Consider the following 22,627-nt stretch of genomic DNA (forward strand, 5'->3'; position numbering starts at 1 on the left):
CTCAGAGTCAGTATGCGGGCGAGAGGACAGGAGAGGGTCCCACAGGTGCTGGGCTCCCCAGACCCACTCCTTCCTGCCGAAGCGTGCAGGGGACAGCGCTGACGTGCACCAGCAGGCGGGCTGAGGAGGCGGCTGGGCCTAGCTTTCCAGGCTTCTTGGCTGACAACCTAACCTCGAAAGGCTGGAGTCAAAGTGGGGGCACCTTCCGCAGAGCTGCGTCCCCACAGCCGGGGCAGCCCCAGAGCTGACCCTGGACTGGTCCTGCTTGCGTGCCAGTGTTTAAAAGGCGGAGAATACACTGGAGGGAAGAGGCTTGTCTAGATCTAAGAAGTCATTAAAAAGGATAAAACCTGCATTGATAACACATCCACTTAAAGAAACACGTGCCAGAGGCGGCAAGTAACCCGCGTCCGCTGCTTGAAACCTTCCGGACTTTGGAAACGCCCTTCCCAGCTCCATTCGCCAGAATGCCGGCTGAGAAATCTAGAAGCCGTAGCTGGTCGCGGGGGCAAAGGCGTCCAGCCCATCCCAGCCACTTGTCTCCGTCCTCCTGCCTGGAAAGCGGGCCCGTGCGGCTCCTGGCCATGGGGGGTTCGGTCATGACCACAGCATGCCAGCAGCAGCCGGGACCCCAACGAGGAGCTGAAACTCGGGAGCCTTTTCCTGGGGCTGGGGGCGACGTTCCCCCACCAGCACACGGGAGTTCCAACTGCCCGGCGTGGGGAGGCCCAGCGGTCGTCTTAAGTGGGGGGCTGGCGCACGTGCCCCGGAAGTCCTCTCGGGCAGGCTCCTGGGGTCCCCCACACATCTGTCGGGAGGCGATGGCAGCCAGCCGCTCTGACGGCCTTGGGGACTGGCGGGCTGCATCTTCCAGGGTTTGGCTCGCTTCGGGGCGGAGGCGCAGCCCCGCCCAGCAGCCCTCAGTTCAGCCCGGGCCCCTGGCACTTGGCAGTGTCCGTGCAGACAAAGTAGGTCCTTAGCTCCCCTTTGCCCTTGACGTTGATCAGGCCCCGGCATTCGCAGGAGTAGCCGAGGCCCCGGAGGACGCCGCACGTCTCCTCCGTCACCTGGGAAGGGAAGGAGCCAGTCTGCAGAAGCAGGAGGGACGCCTGGGGGGCGGTGGGCAGACGGGCCAGCAGCAACGCGCCTGTTCCCCCGAGGACTCGGCGGCTGGGCCCCAGTGCGCGGCCAGGTCCCCTCACCTGGAGCGCTTCCCTCCTTGGTCCCCAGGAGCCCGTACCTGGATCTTCCCCAGCTCTCCGGTGCTCTCCATTCTGCTGGCAACGTTGACCGTGTTCCCCCAGATGTCGTACTGAGGCTTCCGCGCCCCGATCACACCAGCGATCACGGGCCCGTGGTTGATGCCTGGAGAGGACGTTCGCAGTTCGAGGTCATTGAGGCTACAGAACGCCCACCAACCACAGACAGCCCCGGGACAGCTGACCGAGGCCCGAACCGGAGGCCTGGACGGTGCTTCCCCGTCACCGCAGCTCCCGAGACCTCTTCCCCGGCAGCGGCTCTGCGAACCGTCTGTGGCTCAGTGACCGCTCGGGCCAGGAACCTGGTTCTCAGCGGATGTTACAGCTGTTTACAGCTGCTGACTGGGGTCTCCACTGTCCGTAGGGATGTGTCATTTCCAAGGTAATCATGTCCGTGGGGCGCAAGGAAAGTAACCGCCCAACTGCTAGGCTCGGAAAGGCAGGGCCCCTAGGACCCTTCCCGGGAGGTGGGCGAGGACAGGGCCTGGGGCTCACCGACGCGGAGGCGGAAGGCGTTGAAGGAGTGCCTGTTGATGCCGTCCAGCTTGCTCATCAGGGCCATGCTGAACTCCACCATGATGCCGATGTGGGCGTGCTGTCGCTCCAGGTCCTGGGGACAGCGCCATCAGGCCTGGCCGCACCCCGTCTTCCCGCCTCGACGGGTAGATGGACGCGCCAGCCGCCCTGATCTGCACCGTGTGGGCACGTGGCCCACGGGAGTGGGGGGCGCGTCGGCGGGCAGAGATGGGGCAGGGGCTTCAGCACAGAGGGCCCCGGACTTGCCCCTCGCCACCCTCCCTCCTGGGTCAGGGCGTGGCGAGGACCCCTGTAGGTGGCAGGTCTGGGACTGGAATTGCACCTCGCGGAGCTGGGCCAGAGGCCACCACACGCGGCGTACCTGGTTCTCATGCCCAGAGGGCACGCTGAGCCCCGCAGCTGCCATGTAGGTGCTGCCAATGGTCTTGATCTTCTCCACGCTGCTGAACTTGGGCTTGAGCAGCAGCTGCGGGACAGAGGCAGGGCTGGGGCAGCTGCAGCGGCCTGTCCCAGATCTCAGAGCACGGCTCCCGCCCGGCCCCGGCCCTTCTGACCAAGCCGTTTCTCACCCTGGGCTGGCCCGCCCGCCCGCCCGCCCGCCCCTGTGGACAAGTGCGTTCCCTCCCTGCTCCTGTCTGTCCGCCCTGACACCGCCTGTCCCCGTCCCTCCAGTGCTTGTCCGGCCTCTGGTCTTGCTAAGGAGCAAGCGGCCAGCTCTGCAACAGCGCCACAGGGATGCGGTTCTGTGTCCAGCTCCCAGGCAGGCCCGACCGACCCAGGCCAACCGCGGGGGCTGGCGGGGGATCCCCCACAGGAATCGAACGGCAGCCCGCTGCCGGCCAGAGAGCACCGGACCCTGAGTGCAGCGAGGAGGGCTGCGACGTGGAGGGTGCCCTCCGAGCGGGGTTCGCTGCAGATGGGCAGGGCCCCTGCCGCCCGCCTGGCGGGGCCCACCTCGTCGAAGTCGGCGATGATCTCGTTGAGCAGGCGCAGGCACTCCAGCCCCTCCTTGTTGACGTCGCACTCCGTGTAGAACACTTTGAACTCGGGCACCGAGGCGAACATGACGCAGACGCAGTCGTAGGACTGATGGTACCAGTCCTGGGGGGAGAAGCGGGCCTGTGGCCACCTCCCGGCCTTGCAGCCGGGGGAGCTGGGCGCGGGCTTGATCCACAGTGGGGGGCTCTCCCTCTCCCTACCCCCCCCCTCTAAAATCAATAAACACATTTTTTAAAAATACAAATAAAAGCGGGAGTTTCTGTCAGGTGGTCGGGGAGAGTCAGGCTCGGGCTGATCTTTGCTCTTAAATGCCCTGGGTCTGCAGAGTGGCGTCGAGAGCCCCGAGGAGAGGTCTCAGCCGGGAGACGCTCCGTCTCTGACACGGCGGCACGGAGCTGGTGACACCCGCGTTCATCACTGTCGGTTACACACCACATCCTGCCTGGCAGGCTCCGTGGGCCCCAGCTCACCGTGGGCCACCGCCCCGGGAGGGAGGCACCCAGGTCTGCACCCACGCCCGTGGTCCTGCGCGAGCAGCTCACCCTGTCCCCAGGCCCCGCAGCGAGGCCAGGACCCCGGGAAACACTATCAGCCCTCACTCCGCAGGCGGGGAGCACGCTCAGCGCCCGCCTCCTGCAGCGCCCCGCGCGCCTCGGCCTGCCCGCGCACCTCGTTCAGCTTGTCCCCGATGAAGTGGGCGGCCACGTGGGCCGGCAGCACGTTCTCCAGCAGCAGGCGGTTCACGCTCTCCATGGTCTCAAACTCCTCGTGCTCCTTCTTGAACTTCTTCTTCCACAGGCAGTCCAGGCGGCTGTAATAGTCGATCTGCAGACGGGACGGGGTCCTGGCCCCGTGAGCGGCCCCGCCACCCCGCAGCATGGCCCACCCTGTGATCGTGGTGAACACCGCACTCACGTGACCCAGGGGGCTCTCGGGTCCCCGACCAGGGCTTCCCCCAGGACCATCTGCCCCAGGTCTGAGGCGGCCCAGCCCACCCGGCCCGCCCCGGGGAGGGCAGGTGGGCGGCTGAGCCGGGAGGTGGCAGCGGCCGCCTGCTCACCTGTCGGGAGAGCGAGATGAGGGTGGCGTAGAACAACACCAGGTAGAAGCTCATCATGGCCTTCAGATCTGACCAGGAGCAGGCGGGGGAGCTGCGGGAGTGAGGGGAGAGGCAGGGTCCTTTCCGGCTCTCACCCCCCAAACACAGGGGCGCGGGGCCCAGACTCCCCCAGTGCCACCCGGGAAGAGCCACCAAGACCGGTCATCTGGCGCAGTGAACAAGACAAAGGAGAAAAGGGGTGTAGGTCAGAGGTCAGCCTCCCTGGAGTGACATCTGAGCTGAGGCCCAGATGCCAAGGAAGAGCCACACCCGGTCTGAACAGGAAGCCCGGCAGCGAGGGGGCAGGGGGGCGCCAGCTCCGGCGGGTCGGACGTGTGCCCTGGCAGGTGTGAAGGTGCCAGCCAACCCGCAGGGGCAGCCTGTCCTGGGTCCACAGTCCCAGCCGCTAGTCCGAGGGGAGCCAGGCCCCTCTTCTCAATCCAATTAGGCCCAGAGCCCCAGGACCACACACACACACACCTGCCCCCGGCCACAGGTCACACCTGTCAGGACCACACACACACCTGCCCCCGGCCACAGGTCACACCTGTCAGGACCACGCACACCTGCCCCCGGGCCACAGGTCACACCTGTCAGGACCACACACACACCTGCCCCCGGCCACAGGTCACACCTGTCAGGACCACGCACACCTGCCCCCGGGCCACAGGTCACACCTGTCAGGACCACACACACCTGCCCCCGGCCACAGGTCACCACTGTCAGGACCACACACACACCTGCCCCCGGCCACAGGTCACACCTGTCAGGACCACACACACCTGTCCCCCGGCCACAGGTCACCCGTCAGGACCACACACACCTGCCCCTGGCCACAGGTGACCACCCTGTCAGGACCACGCACACCTGCCCCCGGCCACAGGTCACACCTGTCAGGACCACACACACACCTGCCCCGGGCCACAGGTCACCACTGTCAGGACCACACACACCTGCCCCCGAGCCACAGGTCACACCTGTCAGGACCACGCACACCTGCCCCCCGGCCACAGGTCACACCTGTCAGGACCACACACACCTGCCCCCGGCTACAGGTCACCACTGTCAGGACCACACACACACCTGCCCCCGGCCACAGGTCACACCTGTCAGGACCACACACACCTGCCCCCGAGCCACAGGTCACACCTGTCAGGACCACACACACCTGCCCCCGGCCACAGGTCACACCTGTCAGGACCACGCACACCTGCCCCCGGCCACAGGTCACACCTGTCAGGACCACGCACACCTGCCCCCGGCCACAGGTCACACCTGTCAGGACCACGCACACCTGCCCCCCGGCCACAGGTGACCACCCTGTCTGGGAGCAGCAGACACAGGGCTCTTTCTAGAACACTCTGGCTGAAGCCTCCCACCCCAAACTGGCCCACAGACAGGACCCCCCGTGGCCCGGGAGACCAGGGACGCTCCCAGAGAACCGGCCGGCCAGCCCCGCAGCTGGGCGTGCGCAGACCTGGAGCCCTCACTGCCTTCCTGTGACGGAAACCACGCCGTCCCCCGCAGTGCCCGCCGACGGGGCTCAGTCTGACACGCCAGGCACGGGACACCATGGGCCCATCACGACGGGCAGGGCCGGGCCGCACCTGAGGGTGGCGTTGGTCTGGGTGCGGTTGCGCAGGCCGGGCCCGCAGCAGTCCCACTGCGCGCACAGGGAGAGGTGGAAGAGCGCCAGGTAGGCCACCAGGGCCGCCGTCAGCAGCGCCACCTTCAGCTCCAGGCTCATCCTCAGGAAGACGGAGCAGGCGACGAAGGCCAGGATGCAGCTGCAGGTGTGATACTGGGGGGACGGGGTGCTGGTCACCCACCGTCTCCCGTCTCCGAGGGACACCCCCTGGACCAGCCGTCACCCAAGGGAGGGGCCCCGTGGAGAGCCGTGTGTCTCAGCATCGCCCTCGTGCCTCCCTGACGCCCTAACGAGGGGCCGGCGGCGGAGTCTAGCTTCCTGTGCTGTTTCCTGCACCTTCACTTCCACTCAGGGCAGCGGGCTCAGAGGAAAACAATGTCATGGGAACGCTGGTGGCGTGCAGATGTGACGTGGGCAGGGCAGGGCAGGGACAGGGCAGGGACGGGGCAGGGCAGGGCAGGGGGAAGGACGGGCAGGGGCGGGGCAGGAGCAGGGCAGGGACAGGGCAGGGACAGGGCAGGGACAGGGCAGGGCAGGAGGAAGGACAGGGGCAGGGCACACACATGCCTGAATAGCCTCCCTGCCTTGAGTTTGGCGTGAGCTTGTCCTTCCCACAGAGCATCTCTGCGCACCTCACTCTCCTGCTCAAGAGCAGGCTGTGGCTCCCCGCTGCCCCCAGAACAAAGACCAAACCCCTCACCCTGAGCTGGAGCAAACCCACCCACGCGTCTGGACCAAGCGCACCCACACCCAGACTCCTATGGTCGCCAGCCCCGCCTCGGGGGGCCCTCTCCACCTCTCCGGGGGGAGGCTGGGCTCCACTCGCCCACACCCTGGGGACTCGGGCGGGCCAGGGCGGCGCACTCACCGGGAGGAGCTCGCAAGGGGTCCTCTCCCTGCTGCTCCCGGCCCTCAGGCTGGTCTGGTTCCCAGCAGGCAGCCCCAGGGCTGGGGAGGGCAGCAAGGGCTGCAGGAAAGAGAACACGTCCCGTGACGGGTGGTCGGGGCCTGGGACTCCAGCACCTGCCAGGCCGAGCGGGGCTGGGCCCCAGGCCTCTGCCAGCATCACGGCACATCCCGCCAGGCCCAGCTCTGTGTCAGAGTCTACCGGGTCAGGGTCACAGAGGTGGGGTCAGGGGCACGGAGGTGGGGTCAGGGGCCCGGAGGTGGGGTCAGGGGCCCGGAGGTGGGGTCAGGGGCCCGGAGGTGGGGTCAGGGTCACAGAGGTGGGGTCAGGGTCACGGAGGTGGGGTCAGGGGCACGGAGTGGGGTCAGGGGCACGGAGGTGGGGTCAGGGGCACGGAGTGGGGTCAGGGTCACGGAGGTGGGGTCAGGGTCACGGAGGTGGGGTCAGGGGCACGGAGTGGGGTCAGGGGCCCGGAGGTGGGGTCAGGGGCACAGAGGTGGGGTCAGGGTCACAGAGGTGGGGTCAGGGGCACGGAGTGGGGTCAGGGGCACGGAGTGGGGTCAGGGGCACGGAGTGGGGTCAGGGGCACGGAGGTGGGGTCAGGGGCACGGAGGTGGGGTCAGGGGCACGGAGTGGGGTCAGGGGCACGGAGATGGGGACAGGGGCACGGAGTGGGGTCAGGGGCACGGAGATGGGGTCAGGGGCACGGAGTGGGGTCAGGGGCACGGAGATGGGGACAGGGGCACGGAGGTGGGGTCAGGGGCACGGAGGTGGGGTCAGGGGCCCGGAGGTGGGGACAGGGGCGTGGAGTGGGGACAGGGGCGTGGAGTGGGGACAGGGGCGTGGAGTGGGGAACACCCTGACGAGGTGTGGGGCCTGAAAGATGTAGGGACATGGACATGGACACGGAGCATGGCCCGAGAGGCAGGGGCCCCACGTCCTCCCAGCTGGAGCCCAGGATGGCTCCCCAGTGTCCCCGAGGGTGAGACGGGTCTCCTCGGGGGCCGGGCAGAAAGAACACGGTGTCTGGGACCCCGTGCTTCAGGGCACCTCCTGTGGGGCTGGCCCCACGAGCTCCCTGGGGCCCCGGACAGGAGACTGGGGGGGAGGAGCTCTCCCTGCCACGGAACCCCAGGCCCGGCCACGGGTAGCTTTGAGGCCACAAAACTCTAGGAGTCCAGAAGTGGGAGGTGCCCAGGCTCAGGCCTGGCTCCCGCCACCAGGCGGCGGGCACAGGGTCCTCGCCGGGGCCCGTCCCCGCCCCCCCCCCCCCCCCCCGGCACCAGAACGCACCATGTTGACGACGGCGATGGTGAGCAGGCTGCCCACGGTGAGCACGGCCAGGGCCACGCGCAGCAGCGGGTGGGTCTCCACCCTCTCGGAGGCGGCCCGGAGCCCCGTCCAGGCCGGGCAGCACCGCTGGGGGCACAGGCTCACGTCACCCACTGCAGCCCCGGACAGCGGGGACCCTGCCTGAGGCTTTGGGGGAGGCGGGGGGGGGGGTTCCACCTCCTCAGCCCGGACACCCATGAGCCCCCACAGGGCTGGGTCAGGGGCTCCCCACTCACCAGCAACTCGTCAGCGAAGCACAGGCCCAGCACCAGCCCCAGCACGCAGGCCACCAGCCCGAAGGACACGCCCAGAGCCACCGTCCTGCAGAGGAGGGACACGCCTAAGTTCTGGGGGAGCATCTGCGCAGGGCTAAGCCTCCGACACGCTCCCCCATCTCCCAGCACCCCAGTCCTCGGGCGCACGGCCGCCTCCTGCCCGCCCCTCGCCCCCAAACTGCTCTTCTATACTCAGCCCAGTGCCCTCTGACCCCGTGTCCAGCTGCCGTGCCGACAGCACCAGGGCATCCCTTCCCCCAGGGGGGCCCTCCCACTCCCCACATCTCAGACCAGACGCCCGACAGCAAGCTCAGGCCCCCCGTCTGCACCAGGGGCATGGGGAGGGAGAGCTCAGGCGTGGCTCCGTGGCTGAGCAGCGACCTGTGAGCCAGGAGGTCACGGCTGATTTCTGGTCACGGCACAGGCCCGGGTTGTGGGCTCCATCCCCAAGAGGGGGCGTGCAGGAGGCAGCCGATCGATTCTTCTCTCTCTCGTCACTGATGTTTCTCTCTCTCTCCCTTCCTCTCTGAAATCAATACAAATAGATTTTTTAAATGAGTGACTTCGCGTCGGGAACCTGGGGCCTGGTCCGGAAGCTCCGTCTGGTGTTAGTGAGCGTGCCCTGAACACGATGCCCTGCACCGAGGCCTAACCGCCCTCCAACCAGCAAGGGGCTGACCCCCCTCCCTCCCTGTGACCTCACCCCCACCCTGCCCCCCCCCCCCCCGCCACAGAGGGCCGTGAGGCAGAGGCATGCCTCTGGTGGTGCGCACCCTGGATAAGGCATGACCCCCGCCTCTGAGCCTCCGTGTCCCACAGCTCAGAGGGAGGGCGGGCGGGCCAGCACCCAGGCAGGAGGCCCACGCGGAGATGCCCCGGCCGTGCGGACAGCAGGCTTCAAGGGCGAGAGGCGTCTGGGAGCTGGGAGGCTGGGGCTCAGGCTCCAGGGAGCAGCCCGTTCAGTTGAAGCAAAAACTAGGGGCCGGGAACTCCAGGTGTGGGGACGCCACGGAGGCCTCCTGAGCTCTTCACAGCCACCCCACCCCTGCCGGGTGCCACACCCCTGCCGGCCGCCGACCCCGCCTGACCCCGGTGGGCTGACCGTCCTGCCCACCCCGACTGACCTGGGCATGAGCAGGACGTGGACCAGCAGGATGCAGACGAAGACGAGGCTGGCACAGGCGAAGTAGTGGCGGACCCGGGGGATGGGCGCCAGGCGGTACTGGGGGCACAGAGAGGCTGAGGGTGGCCCCACAGCGGAGAACCCGCAGGGCCACATGCCCTGACCCCTTCGGCCGACTCCAGCTCGTTACCTTAACGCCCCTCACCCTCCTTGACGGTCAACTCTCCCTGGTCTCCATTGGGTGTTTAGAGGGGACCCTGCCCCTCCCCACCCCAGCTCCCCCACTCGATCTCCACGTCCCTGAACAGCCAGGGCCCAAGGCCCCTCCCGGGACGGCCAGGCGCTCACCTCTCGCTCGAAGCCCTTCTCCAGGAAGATGGGCCCGAAGGTGTGGAAGTCGTCAGACTGGGAGCAGCAGGGCCTGCGGTGGCAGGAAGGGCAGTGAGACGTGGGGAGTGGGAGGGCCCCCCCCGGGGGAGGGATGGCCAGGGGGCAGGGCCCACTCTCAGGGGGCACCACCAGGGAAGGGAAGGAGCTCCTAGGACATGACTGGAGCTGGGCCACATGGGGGGCTCTGGGCACATGGGGGGCTCTGGCCACATGGGGGGCTCTGGGCACATGGGGGGCCCTGGCCACATGGGGGAACCTGGCCACATGGGGAACCTGGCCACATGGGGGAATGTGGGCACACGGGGGGCCCTGGCCACATGGGGGAACCTGGGCACATGGGGGGCCCTGGCCACATGGGGGAACCTGGGCACATGGGGGGCCCAGGCCACGTGGGGGACCCTGGCCACGTGGGGGACCCTGGCCACGTGGGGGAACCTGGGCACATGGGGGGCCCTGGGCACATGGGGGGCCCTGGCCACACAGGGGACCCTGGCCACATGGGGGAATGTGGGCACATGGGGGGCTCTGGGCACATGGGGGGCCCTGGTCACATGGGGGGCCCAGGCCACATGCGGGGCCCAGGCCACATTGGGGGCCCTGACCACATGGGGAGCCCATTCGCGGGAGCGGGGCACGCAGAGATCTAGGCCCCTCACCTCGTGGAGCTGAGCCCCTCAATGGCTGACAGCATCTCGTCATCGTAGGAGTCGTCCTCCGACCGCCCCTTGGGGGACGCACTTCTGGAATCAGACACACACCCAGGCATCACCACCGGGACCTGCAGAGGTCAGGGCAGCCTGCCTGGAGGAGGTGACTGGGCGGGGCTCGGCAGGAAGGCCGGCCGCTGGGACGGGGAGGGGCCGGCACACCTACCTGTCGGGGGTGCGGTGGCGCCTTAGCGGAATGGCCTGGAAGGAGGGGGAGAGGCTGTCAGTCTCCATCCCGGGTCTCAGCCTATTGCCTCGGACACACGGGCAGGTGTGGGGCCACCTCTGGACCAAACTGGACTCGGCTGGGGAACGAGGAGGGCGCAGACAGCCCGGCCGCCCGGCGCACCCTCCACGCGCCTTCACGTCCCCGGGAGGGAGCAGGGCCGCCACCGCACCCCTTTCACCGGGGGAGAAGGTGAGGGCCGGGCTCTGCTGCGCCCTTCGAGGGGCATCCCGGTCCCCAGCTCCCCGGGAGGACGGGTCCTACCTTGGGCCGCCGGCCGTTGGGGACAGGGGTCTCGCTGCTGCTCACGCTCTCTCGGTGGTTGAGGTGGGCGAAGGGCCGCTGGGCGCCCCAGGACTCCAGGTAGCGGGTCATGCGCAAGGAGGCCCGCATCTTCAGGGCCGCGTCCCCCTTGGGCTTGGGGAGGTGCTGGCTGGGTGGGGGCGGCTGCTGGCTCTGCGGGGGGGACACAGAGCCGCTGGTCCCACCCCTGGCTTCAGCCCCGCGAGGCACAGCTGCCCCAGCGGCAGGAGACGCTCTCACTGAACACTCGTGGCCCCTGCACACCAGCAGCTGCGGCCGGGTGGGGGAGGGGGGTGGGGGAGGGTTGAAGTGGGGGAGGGGGAGGGGAGCAGGGGCTGGAGAGGCTCTGGGCAGTCGGGCCAGCCCTGAGGACGGCCAAGGCCAGAATGAGGGAGCGCGAAGAGCCTGCGTGGCCGACATTCTTGAGCGCGCCCCAAGGATGATTCACCAGCAACAAGGGGATAAGCTGGCCTCCCAGGGCGGGAAGAATGGCGCGGGGCAGGCCGGGAGCAGCCCGAGGGCCCCCTCCACGGGGTCCTGATGAAAGTGGTGGCATCGCTGACCCGGCCGACTCCGCGGGGCAGAGTCCGGACACGTGGAGGCCGGCCCCGCAGCCCCCTGGCCCCGCAGCCCCCTGGCCCCGCAGCCCCCCGGCCCCGCAGCCCCCCCCCCCCGCCCCGCAGCCCCCTGGCCCCGCAGCCCCCTGGCCATCCCCTGCTTTCCTGCGTCTCATCCAAAGCGTGGCTTTCAAACGTGTCCTTTGGAAACCCAGGGATTAGTGACGGCCGCATGGAAAACAAACTCCCAGTGACTTATTTCCCCGGGTTTGTCCTCGGGGGTGGGCCCCTGTTATTCCCACTTCATGGAGGAGAGCGCTGAGGCCCAGGGAAGGCGTTACTTGGGGCCCAGACCAGTGGTCGGCAAACTGCGGCTTGCGAGCCACGGTTTGCCGCTCTGTTGACTGAGTTTGCCAACCACTGCCTTAGGGAAAAACACTTAAAAAACATTTTAATAATGTATTAATGTCTTTAACCTGAAGTCAAAACTTCTGGGTAAGGGTAACGCCTTACAGCAGTGGTCGGCAAACTCATTCGTCCACAGAGCCAAATATCCACAGGACAACGATTGAAATTGTCTCTTGAGAGGCAAATTTTTTAAACTTAAACTTCTTCTAACGCTACTTCTTCAAAATAGACTCGCCCAGGCCGTGGTATTTTGTGGAAGAGCCACACTCAAGGGGCCAAAGAGCCGCATGTGGCTTGTGAGCCGCAGTTTGCCGACCACGGTAGACCATACCCAGTGATGGGAGCTCACTCCCACCCACAGGCCTCTCCCCCGCTCTCCTTCCAGGGCACCTTCCCCGGGTGTGGGCCCCGCCCCCCCCCCCCCCCCCCCCGCCGCTGCCTCCGAGCCGTGTACCCGGGGGTCGATGACCAGGTAGGTTTGGATGTTCATCTCCTTCAGGTAGGGGTCCCGCTGCTGCCCGTGCCCGTCCTCCACCTCGTACGCCTTGTCCAGGTGGCTCAGGGTGGCCGCTGTGATGTGCACCCGGCTGCACAAGACCCAAGTCAGATGGCGCAGCAGGGCCCAGAGCGGGCCGGCTCCACCCGAGGGTGCACAGCAGCCAGAGCCGGGCAGCCCGGAGCCCAGCCGGCTCCCTGCCCGCCCCCCCTGCTCCCCGCGAGCTCAATGATCCGCCTCTGACCCCCCTCTCCCCCGCCTACAACCCCAGTCCACTGTCAGGAGCTCAGAGCTGTCCGGGGGCCTCACCCGGGAACCCCAGCCGCCTCCATCCTGTTGGCGAGGGACACGTCATGGGACCACACGTCGTACTGCCACTTGCGCAGCCCGATGACACCACACAGCACGTTCCCCGAGTGTATGCCCACACGCATGCTGATGTCCACGCCCGTGGCCTCCCGCACCTGCCTGGGGCAGAACAGGAGGGTCACCTCACCTCACCCGAGGGCCGGCTCGGGGTCCCAGTGTGGGGTGTGGCCTGGGGGCGGGGGGAGGAACAGGGGAGGCGCAGTTCCCGGAGAATGTTCTCGGCCTGATGGGGCCGTGAGCGCCTCCAGCTGCCCAGCCTGCCCTCGGGGGGAGGAGCCCAGCTGCCCACCCTCACGCCCCAGCCCGGAGCTCCTGACACTCAGAGGCCCAGTGAGGGGACCCCAAACAGGCGGCTGAGCAATCCAGGCTCGCCACCTGCCCCCGAGCCTCAGCTTTCTCATCTGCAAAATGGGGACAGTGCGTTCCCCACCGTGCCCTGGGAGGCAGGAGACCGTCGCAGGGACCGGCCCTGGGCCCCAGACCTGCCCGCGGTACCTACTTGATGGCCTCACACATGTCCAGCCCCATCTTCACACAGTTGCGGGCGTGGGTGGGCAGGGACACGGGCAGGCCGGACACGCAGTAGTAGCAGTCCCCCAGGATCTTGATGCGCATGCACTCGTTGGCCTGCGGGGCGAGGGGGAGGCGGGTCGGCGGGGGGCCCGGGTCGCACAGGCCATCGCCTCCCACCCCCTCCTGACCCCCCGTTGCCGAGGGGCGGCGGCTGACCTTGGCGATCTGGTCAAACTTCCCGAACAGCTCGTTCAGCATCACCACCAGCTCTTTGGGGGAGCAGTCGCTGGCCAGCCGCGTGAAGCCCACGATGTCGGCGTAGAGAATGCTGGGGGACGGGGGGGGGGCGGCAGAGGGTCAGAGGCAGCCGTGCCGGACAGGGCCACAGGGACACGGGGCCTCCAGCGCCCCGCCACCCCTGCGCCCGCAGCCCCCATAGGGACGGAGAGGCGCTCCGGCCGGCCGTCAAGTCAAAGCTCCCGAGGCCTCACTTCAAAGCAGACCCCGGAGTGTGCAGGGCTCCCGGCCATCCCGCCCAGCCTGGCTGCGGGAGGGACGGTGCCCCCGCTCACCTGGGCAGACTTCAGAGCTAAAGGCCCGTGAGCTCCGCCTCACTCTCCCCTCCCGAGACCCCCATCCTCCAGATGAGCACACGGAGGCTCAGGGATGGAGACCGCCTGGGGAGCCAGAGCCCCAGTTGGCACCAGACCCCCCAGCTGCGAAGTCTGAGTTCTGGGCCGTCCACAGCCCAGGTGGGAGGCGGGAGGCGGGGGGCGGGGGGCGGGAGGCGGAAGGCGGGGGGCGGGGGGCGGGAGGCGGGAGGCGGGAGGCGGGGGGCGGGGGGCGGGAGGCGGGAGGCGGGAGGCGGGGGGCAGGGGGTGGGAGGCCTCCCCAGGAGACGCCGCACACAGGCCGGCCGGCCGCCCACCTGACATTCTGGTGCCGCTTGACGTAGAGGCTGTGGAAGTTGTTGTCGGGCATGTAGCGGCGGTCCCCGCACTCCTTGAGCCGCTCGATGATGGTCAGCTTCATGCCCATGGAGATGTGGGCCGGGAGCACCGACAGCAGCAGGTTCTCCTGGACACGGGGACGGAGGGGGACGGAGGGGGACGGAGGGGGACGGAGGGGGACGGAGGGGGACGGAGGGGGGACAGGTTGGGGGACGGAGGGGGATGGAGGGGGGACGGAGGGGGACGGAGGGGGGACGGAGGGGGACGGAGGGGGGACAGGCAGGGGGACAGGTGAGGGGACGGAGGGGGGACAGGCAGGGGGACAGGTGGGGGGACGGAGGGGGGACGGAGGGGGACAGAGGGGGACGGAGGGGGACGGAGGGGGGACAGGTTGGGGGACGGAGGGGGATGGAGGGGGGACAGGCAGGGGACAGGCAGGGGGACAGGTGGGGGGACGGAGGGGGATGGAGGGGGGACAGGCAGGGGACAGGCAGGGGGACAGGTGGGGGGATGGAGGGGGATGGAGGGGGGACAGGCAGGGGACAGGCAGGGTGATGGAGGGGGATGGAGGGGGATGGAGGGGGGACAGGCGGGGGGATGGAGAGGGGACAGGCGGGGGGACGGAGAGGGGACAGGCGGGGGGACGGAGAGGGGACAGGCGGGGGGACGGAGAGGGGACAGGTGGGGGGACGGGGGGGGACGGAGGGGGACAGCGGGGTGACGTCAGACCCCAGGCTCTCCCTCCACGTCTCTCCTTTCTGCTCTGCCCATCACCGCTCCACCTCTGGCCTACGTCCTGCCACCAGCCCAGCCGGGCACACATCCCCGCGTGTCCCCAGCAGCCCCGGGGTCAGCCGGCACGGGTGTCTGGCCACGTGGCCCCTGCACACCCGCGGCTCCAGGGGCGCCTGCTGCCCACCGAGAAGGGCACGGGGCCTGGGCCGGGCTGGGGCTCCGGGGGGGGGGGGGCGCACCCACCTGCTGGCGTTTCTCGATGCGCAGCTTGCGGCGGATCTGGATGCACTTGACGGTGTAGGTGAAGAGCTCGCGGGCGGCGCCCTGCATCTGGTGCTTGTGGAAGGCGCCCGCCAGGTTCCCGCACAGGAAGACGACCGCGTTGGCCAGCAGCTGAGGCGGCGGACACGGCTCAGGGTGTGGCCTGGCCCTGCCCCTGCCCCTGCCCCTGGGGTGCTGTCCCCCTTGCTGAGCCGGCGATGGCGCCCCCGCCCGTCCCCCGACCTCCAACCCGCTCAGGCTCAGGCTGCCCCTTCCTGGGCAGGCAGGGAAACTGAGGCCCAGGCAGGGGCTGGTCCCCTGGGAGCCGCTATAACCACAGGACCAGGGCTCAGGTCGGCTCGGCCCCGCCAGCCCCTCCCTGGTCCAGAAGAGCCGGACTCCAGAGACGGGGGAGCCAGTGAGTTCTGGGAAGCAGGATGGCCGTCCCAGGGCTCAGGCCCCTCCCTGTCCCCGAAGGCACAGCGCCCCCCCCCCCCCCGCTCCCCCCCCCCCCCCCCCCCCCCCGCTCCCGGCTGCCCAGAGCTCCCGCCTCCGCCCGGAGCAGGCGCCAGACCCAGGAGGAAAGCGCATGCACAGGCACCACTGAGGGAGACTAAGCCACTCCCTCAGCACAAGACAGGACAGCATGCCCAGGGATGCCCCAGCCTGCGGGGACACCCAGGAACACGCTTCACCCCAGGACAGTGCCCTGCACCCAGAAAAGGGCCAGGACCTGGTGAGGAGCTGAGCCTCTGGGTACCAGGAGTCGGGCTTCCAGAGAGCCTGCCCTGAGGCCAGCGGGCTGCAAACAGGGGTCCAGGCTTCGGACCAACTCGCCCCATGGGCCTGGCTGCCCTCAACCCAAACCACAGCCCCCACCCAGGCCCCCGGAGCCCCTCACCTGTACCCCACCCTGACCCCCAGAGCCCCTCACCTGCACCCCACCCAGACCCCGAGAATCCCTATCTGCACCCCACCCTGACCCCCAGAGCCCCTCACCTGCACCCCACCCAGACCCCCAGAGCCCTTCACCTGCACCCCACCCTGAGCCCCAGAGCCCCTCACCTGCACCCCACCCAGACCCCCAGAGCCCTTCACCTGCACCCCACCCTGAGCCCCAGAGCCCTTCACCTGCACCCCACCCAGACCCCCAGAGCCCCTCACCTGCACCCCACCCAGACCCCCAGAGCCCTTCACCTGCACCCCACCCAGACCCCCAGAGCCCCTCACCTGCACCCCACCCAGACCCCCAGAGCCCTTCACCTGCACCCCACCCAGACCCCCAGAGCCCCTCACCTGCACCCCACCCTGAGCCCCAGAGCCCCTCACCTGCACCCCACCCTGAGCCCCGGAGCCCCTCACCTGCACCCCACCCTGACCCCCAGAGCCCCTCACCTGCAGCCACACCCCGACGCTGGGTGACGAGGAGACCCCCATCAGCGTGCCAAGCACCAGGAGGTGGGACACGCTGGAGACGACCCCGGCCGCGACGGCCCCCCGCATGGTGAAGGGCAGCAGCGTGTACGCCACGAAGACGGTGAACAGGAAGAAGGGCACCTGCACGGGACACGGTGAGTGCCGGCACCGGGCCCCCCCACCCACCCACGCACCCACCCACCCACCCACCCAACCACCCACCCAGGACACAGCCCAGACCCAGCCGGTGTGGGGCGGCCCCGAGGCCATCTCTGCCCGACCTGGGCACGGCCTGCCCGGGTGAATGACACAGAGGAAGCAGGGCGGAGAGGAGTGGGGTGCGGCCCCTGCAGGGCCCCCGGGACCACCCTCAGTCTTTCCTGGCACCTGAGCCGTCCGCACCTTTTGCTTTTCTGAGCTGGACATGTGTTACTTCCCACCCAGTGCGGGTGCACCCAGAAGGGCCCAGACAGACAGCCCAGCGGACGTGCCCCCCACCTCCATCCACCCCATCGGGCAGAGAACTGACAGGCCCGGGTCAGCCCAGGGCCCAAGTCACCGAACCACAGCCCTGGGAGCGGGACGGGCCGGGGCCAACCCCCCAACGCTGGTCCATCCGGCCTCCACAGGGACCTGATCCAGAGACGGCACAGCGGGGAATGGCGCCCAGCCCCCAGGGGCGCCGGGGCCCTGCCTCGTACCTGCTCCCACGCACAGGCCGCCTTCGTCCACGCGTCGAACACCAGCACGTAGCCCAGCGTCACCAGGCAGGCCCAGATGAGCAGCGCCGAGGCCCGGAGCCACCGCCGGACCAGGCACTCCACGTACACCAGCACGTACAGCACCACGAACACGGCGAGCGCCAGGAACGCCGTCCCCACGACGGCCTGCTGTTCGGAGAGGTCCTGGGCGTGGCACACACACACACGGACGTGTCACGGCTTCCCCAGTGGGCGCCGCCTCCTCCAGGAAGCCTGCCAGGCTAGCCTGTCCACCTGCCTCACTCACCCCGTAGCTGAACGTGATGACGATGAGGGCGATGCAGGCCGCGATGACCACCAGCAGGAGCGTGAGCAGCAGCGGCCCGTGCTGGCTGGTGAGGCGGTACTTCTCATACAGGGCATCCTGGTCCGGGCCCTCCTCGCCCTCATTGAGGAAGTAGCGCCCCTTGGCCGGCATGCTCCGCCCTGGGCACACCTGCCCGGGAAGCCCACTCAGGAGAGCCCACAGCCTGGAGGGCATCTGGGTGCCGACACCCTCCCTGCGGGCCTAGGCCTCTGGCCTCCGCGAGCCCGGCAGGTGGGGCGGGGGAGGGGGCCCCTCGGCCTGCAAATCCATGGGCACTGCGGTGCCTGCTGCTCCACGCCAGGCCTCGGTCATGGCGATTCTGGCATCTTCCTTGGCATCCAGGTCAGGCTGACCAGACTCACGGCTCCTCAGCTCTGCAGACACACACAGTGACCCGGAGGCCACGTCAGGGAGGGCTGGCATCGGGACAGCAGGGCCAGGCCTCAGCCTGGGTCTATTTATCAGCCTTAGCCTGGACCTAACTCCAAGTCCTGTTTAAAGCTTTGCACACCCCACGGTCAAAGGGTTCCCTAGAACCGCTCTGTGGGGTACAGCCGTCACCAGTCACACACGGCTCTTAAAAATTAAAGTTGATTAAAATGACATTAAACATTCAGCCCCAGCCTGGCCGGCGTGGCTCAGGGGCTGAGCATAGAGCCAGGAGGCTTCCCCGCCGAGCTCCCTCCGGCAGCGGCAGCCCGGGACTGAACCAGCGGCCAGCTACACGCAGCAACGCCTGCCGCCCGGGCCGGGCCAAGGCCAGTGCGTCGTGGGTGCCAGGCTGAGCAACCCCGAACCCCAAACCCTGAGAAACGCTCACTCCCATCCCATGGTGGCTCCATCCCCCTGCAAACCACACACTCACAGACACACACAGATAGACACACAGACACTCACACACAGACACACAGACACACTCACACACATACACATTCACACACATTCACACACACACACACACATACACACACTCACATACACACACACATACACACTCACATACGCACACAGACACACACAGATAGACACACACACTCACACACAGACACACAGACACAAACACACACACACACACACATACACACTCACACACAGACACACACTCACATACACACACATTCACATAGACACACACTCACAGATACACACACTCACATACACACACACTCACACACAGACACAGACACAAACACACACACACTCACACACATACTCACACATAGACACACACTCACTCATACTCACACACACACACTCGCACACAGACACAAACACACACACTCACACATACACATTCACACATACACACTCACACACAGACACACACACACACTCACAGACACACACACACATACACACACTCACATACTCACACACACACACTCAGACACACACACTCAGACACACACAGAAACACAGACACACAGACACACAGACGCATACACAGAGATAAACGCATACAGACACCACAGGCACAGGCAGGCACACACACATACACATGCACACATGCAACACACAGACAGAAACACACATATGCATGCACACAGAGACACACAAATGCAGGCACAGACACACACGTGCACACACAGACGCGCAGACACACAGGTCCCAGGCTGCCTTTCCCCCGGCTACCGGCCGCCCTTCCAGGACTTGAAGCCCGCCTGAGCCGTCCACGCAGAGGACCGGCTGCAAGGGTGCGAGGGAACGGGCCTGGTGCACACTCCTCTCGGGGACCTAAGTAGGCCACTTCCCGGGCAACGCGGGAGGGCCAGGCCGTGCACAGTGCCAGCACTGCACAGCCCTCGCCCATCCAGGGACCCGTCCAGCCCCTGAGCAGGGCAGGGCCGGGCCGGGCTGGGCGGAGAGCCTGCATCTTCACTCCTGAGAGATGGCCCGGGACCCCCCTCAGACACCCCCAGGCCAGCCCCTCCCTAGGAGCCACCCCAAAACCAGGCGCAGAGACCTCCTCCGCTGGGCAAGGCCTCCAGGCCCTCTGCCTAGCCGCCAGGTCCGTCCCATTTGCTGGATTAGAAAGTCCTCACAGCCCTTTGATGGGTCCAGAGTCAGGGGGAGGGTCCCCTTAGGTCAGAGGTGACAGGGACCTGCAGATGCAACCGGTCCTATGGTGCCTCTGGAAGGGGCTGAGCTGGGAAGGGAACCCTCTCAAACGCACACCTGTCACTGTGTCCCGGACTCCACAGCCCCGGCCAGGCCACGGGATGACCAGGCTGTGGAGGCCCAGACTACAGGAGGCCCGGGCTGTGGAGGCCCAGGCCGCAGGAGGCCCAGGCTGTGGAGGCCCAGAACCAGGCTGTGGAGGCCCAGGCTGTGGGAGGCCCAGACCACAGGAGGCCCAGGCCGCGGGAGGCCCAGGCTGTGGAGGCCCAGACTGCAGGAGGCCCAGGCTGTGGAGGCCCAGGCCACAGGAGGCCCAGGCTGTGGAGGCCCAGGCTGTGGAGGCCCAAAGTGCAGGAGGCCCAGGCTGTGGAGGCCCAGGCTGCAGGAGGCCCAGGCCGCGGGAGGCCCAGACCATGGGAGGCTCAGACTGCAGGAGGCCCAGGCCATGGGAGGCCCAGGCCGTGGGAGGCCCAGGCTGTGGAGGCCCAGAACCAGGCTGTGGAGGCCCAGGCTGTGGGAGGCCCAGACCACAGGAGGCCCAGGCCGCGGGAGGCCCAGACCATGGGAGGCCCAGACTGCAGGAGGCCCAGGCTGTGGAGGCCCAGGCCACAGGAGGCCCAGGCCACGGGATGCCCAGGCTGTGGAGGCCCAAACTGCAGGAGGCCCAGGCCGCGGGAGGCCCAGACCATGGGAGGCTCAGACTGCAGGAGGCCCAGGCCATGGGAGGCCCAGGCCATGGGAGGCCCAGGCTGTGGAGGCCCAGAATGCAGGAGGCCCAGGCTGCGGGAGGCCCAGAATGCAGGAGGCCCAGGCTGTGGAGGCCCAGGCTGCGGGAGGCCCAGGCTGTGGGAGGCCCAGGCTGTGGGAGGCCCAGGCTGTGGGAGGCCCAGACTGCAGGAGGCCCAGGCCATGGGAGGCCCAAGCTGTGGAGGCCCAGGCTGCGGGAGGCCCAGGCCATGGGAGGCCCAGAATGCAGGAGGCCCAGAATGCAGGAGGCCCAGACCATGGGAGGCCCAGACCATGGGAGGCCCAGATTGCAGGAGGCCCAGGCTGTGGAGGCCCAGACTGTGGGAGGCCCAGGCTGTGGGAGGCTGGGGACGGCGGATTCCCTGCATTCTCTCCAGTGGCCTCCTCCCAGGGAGGAACTAGGGGGCTCGGGGCACCCTCAGGTAGAAACGGATGCCAGGAGTATCAACCTCCTCCCCCATGCAAGCCTGGCGGGAGGCCTCCCTGCAGCCCCAGGCCTGAGAGGGGTGGAGGGTCCACATACAAAACCCACTGAGCACCCACGGTGTGCCCGGCGCTGTGTGCTCCAAACCCACTCGCCGCCTTGTAGGTGAGTGCGACTCCCGCTGCCATTGCGTGGATGTGGGACCTGAGGTAGAGAGGTCCAGCCATTTCCCGGAGGTCACACAGCCTGTGAGAGCGCCGGCATTTGAACACAGGCCATCGGGGCCCACTCTCGTCCCGCCCATCGCCCTCACGGCGCCACCATCCACGGCACCCATCCCATCTCAAATGTCACCCCCTTCTGCCCCTCCCTGGGGAGGCCCAGGGCAAGGTCCGGCAGCCACCTCCGCCAGCTCGATCCCGGGCGGCCTCTTTTTCCAGGAAGCCCTCCGAGCTACGCCACACACCGTCGTCTCCCACCCCACAAACGGGACAGGCCGCCCGGGCTCTCCTGGCCGGATGCTGCCCCGCGGGGTCCAGGTTCCGTAGCTGCTGGAAGTTGGGGGCCCGGACCTCAAATTACCACCCAGGACTGGGCCTTCAGGGAGGCTCAGGAAATCGGTCCCCTGTGGAGCTGGCGGATCCGGCAGCCACCAGCCTACCACGCCCTGGGGACTTCGAGCCCACCCCCTGCTTTCAGATGCGGAGGGCCCCCCACTTCCTCACCCAGGCCGCGCCGGCAGGAACCCCAGCCTCCGGGGCAGGAGGCCCGGCTGCACAGGGCCTGGGCTGGTGGCCTCAGAAAGAGGAAGTGGAGGCGGCAGGCCTGAGGAGAGGAGGCCCGCTCAGTCCCCTCGCCGTCCCTGCGCCCACACCCCAAAACCCACAGTGCAGGCTCGCCCCCTAGGCCAGCTGAGAGCTCGAGGGCTGGGTTCTAGGTGGGGGTGAGGGAGCCCAGACCCAGGCCCTGAGGGAGCTGTGAGGGAGACCAGTGGCTGCCCTGCCCAGCACAGGCCTGGCACTTAGGGGAACCTCATGGGACCAAGGGGTGCCAGCCGTTCTGGCACGCAAGCCCACCCACGCTCCGGCCTCACTCTGCTCATCGGCAAACCCCCAAGTCGGGGGAGTGAGGCGCAGGCCAGAGAGAAGGCCCATCCCTGGGACAGAGGCACCAAGAGGCTGGGTCCCCAGGGCCCCTCCCTCCCGGGGACAGGCCGCGAAGCCAGCAGGCAGGGGTAAAAGCTGAAGCCCCCAGTGACGGGAGCCGCCCAGGCCCTCTCTCTGCTCCCCCAAAACTCCTAGGCTGCTGGCCCCAGCCCTGGGGGCCACAGGCTGCCGTTCAGCCTTGGGGAGCAGAGGCCTGCGCTCCAGCTCCAGCTCCACCTCCAACCTGCTCCCTGGCCCTGAAGCCCGGGTCCCCACTTGCAAAGGCGTGACGTCAGACCTCTGGGCCCAGCTGTGGCTGCGGGGGGAGGACCAGGGGGGAGGACCAAGAAGCGGGCAGGAGAGACACCTGGAAGCTAGTTCTGGAGGGGGCGGGCAGAGGTAGGGAATTATTCTTTGTACCCTAAATCCTCGTTTCTGCTCTTCCTCTGTCCTCTTTAAAATGCAAATACCCCACTTCTCACTCACCCCCAAGGCACCAGCTGCCAGGGATAATCCATCCGGTTTGCCACCTCCTGTGCCAATTCTAATGACATTTCATCCATTCATTCACCATGAGAGGAAGCAATCATTCATTCATTCATTCATTCACGCACT

At 67.8% G+C, this 22,627-nt stretch overlaps 1 protein-coding gene across 3 annotated transcripts in view; it reads right to left on the reverse strand.

Annotated features, from left to right (window-relative positions):
* Positions 1–920: 920 nt before the first annotated feature.
* ADCY7 (adenylate cyclase 7) overlaps positions 921–22,627 on the reverse strand; it is a gene marked incomplete at its 3' end in the record, with an annotated part of 31,228 nt that continues 9,521 nt past the window's right edge. Inside the window, exons 2-26 of one of the 3 annotated variants that reach the window (XM_080645172.1) lie at positions 17,519–17,952; positions 17,212–17,415; positions 16,490–16,651; positions 15,077–15,226; positions 14,077–14,225; positions 13,365–13,476; positions 13,135–13,262; positions 12,576–12,734; positions 12,225–12,357; positions 10,767–10,958; positions 10,443–10,477; positions 10,226–10,309; positions 9,528–9,600; positions 9,181–9,278; positions 8,018–8,102; positions 7,743–7,868; positions 6,411–6,509; positions 5,502–5,695; positions 3,856–3,946; positions 3,465–3,620; positions 2,751–2,897; positions 2,158–2,262; positions 1,755–1,869; positions 1,241–1,365; positions 921–1,067 (exon numbers count right to left, since the gene is read on the reverse strand). In XM_080645172.1, the coding sequence (XP_080501298.1) occupies positions 921–1,067; positions 1,241–1,365; positions 1,755–1,869; positions 2,158–2,262; positions 2,751–2,897; positions 3,465–3,620; positions 3,856–3,946; positions 5,502–5,695; positions 6,411–6,509; positions 7,743–7,868; positions 8,018–8,102; positions 9,181–9,278; positions 9,528–9,600; positions 10,226–10,309; positions 10,443–10,477; positions 10,767–10,958; positions 12,225–12,357; positions 12,576–12,734; positions 13,135–13,262; positions 13,365–13,476; positions 14,077–14,225; positions 15,077–15,226; positions 16,490–16,651; positions 17,212–17,415; positions 17,519–17,752 (3,303 nt within the window). In that variant the 5' untranslated portion in view covers positions 17,753–17,952. Of the gene's footprint in view, positions 1,068–1,240; positions 1,366–1,754; positions 1,870–2,157; positions 2,263–2,750; positions 2,898–3,464; positions 3,621–3,855; positions 3,947–5,501; positions 5,696–6,410; positions 6,510–7,742; positions 7,869–8,017; positions 8,103–9,180; positions 9,279–9,527; positions 9,601–10,225; positions 10,310–10,442; positions 10,478–10,766; positions 10,959–12,224; positions 12,358–12,575; positions 12,735–13,134; positions 13,477–14,076; positions 14,226–15,076; positions 15,227–16,489; positions 16,652–17,211; positions 17,416–17,518; positions 17,953–22,627 lie in introns of those variants that run through there. The other 2 variants (XM_080645173.1, XM_080645171.1) reach the window with 2 other exon arrangements.

This window comes from Plecotus auritus, assembly GCF_963455305.1.
Source record: "Plecotus auritus genome assembly, chromosome: 10".
Classification (NCBI taxonomy): domain Eukaryota; kingdom Metazoa; phylum Chordata; class Mammalia; order Chiroptera; family Vespertilionidae; genus Plecotus; species Plecotus auritus.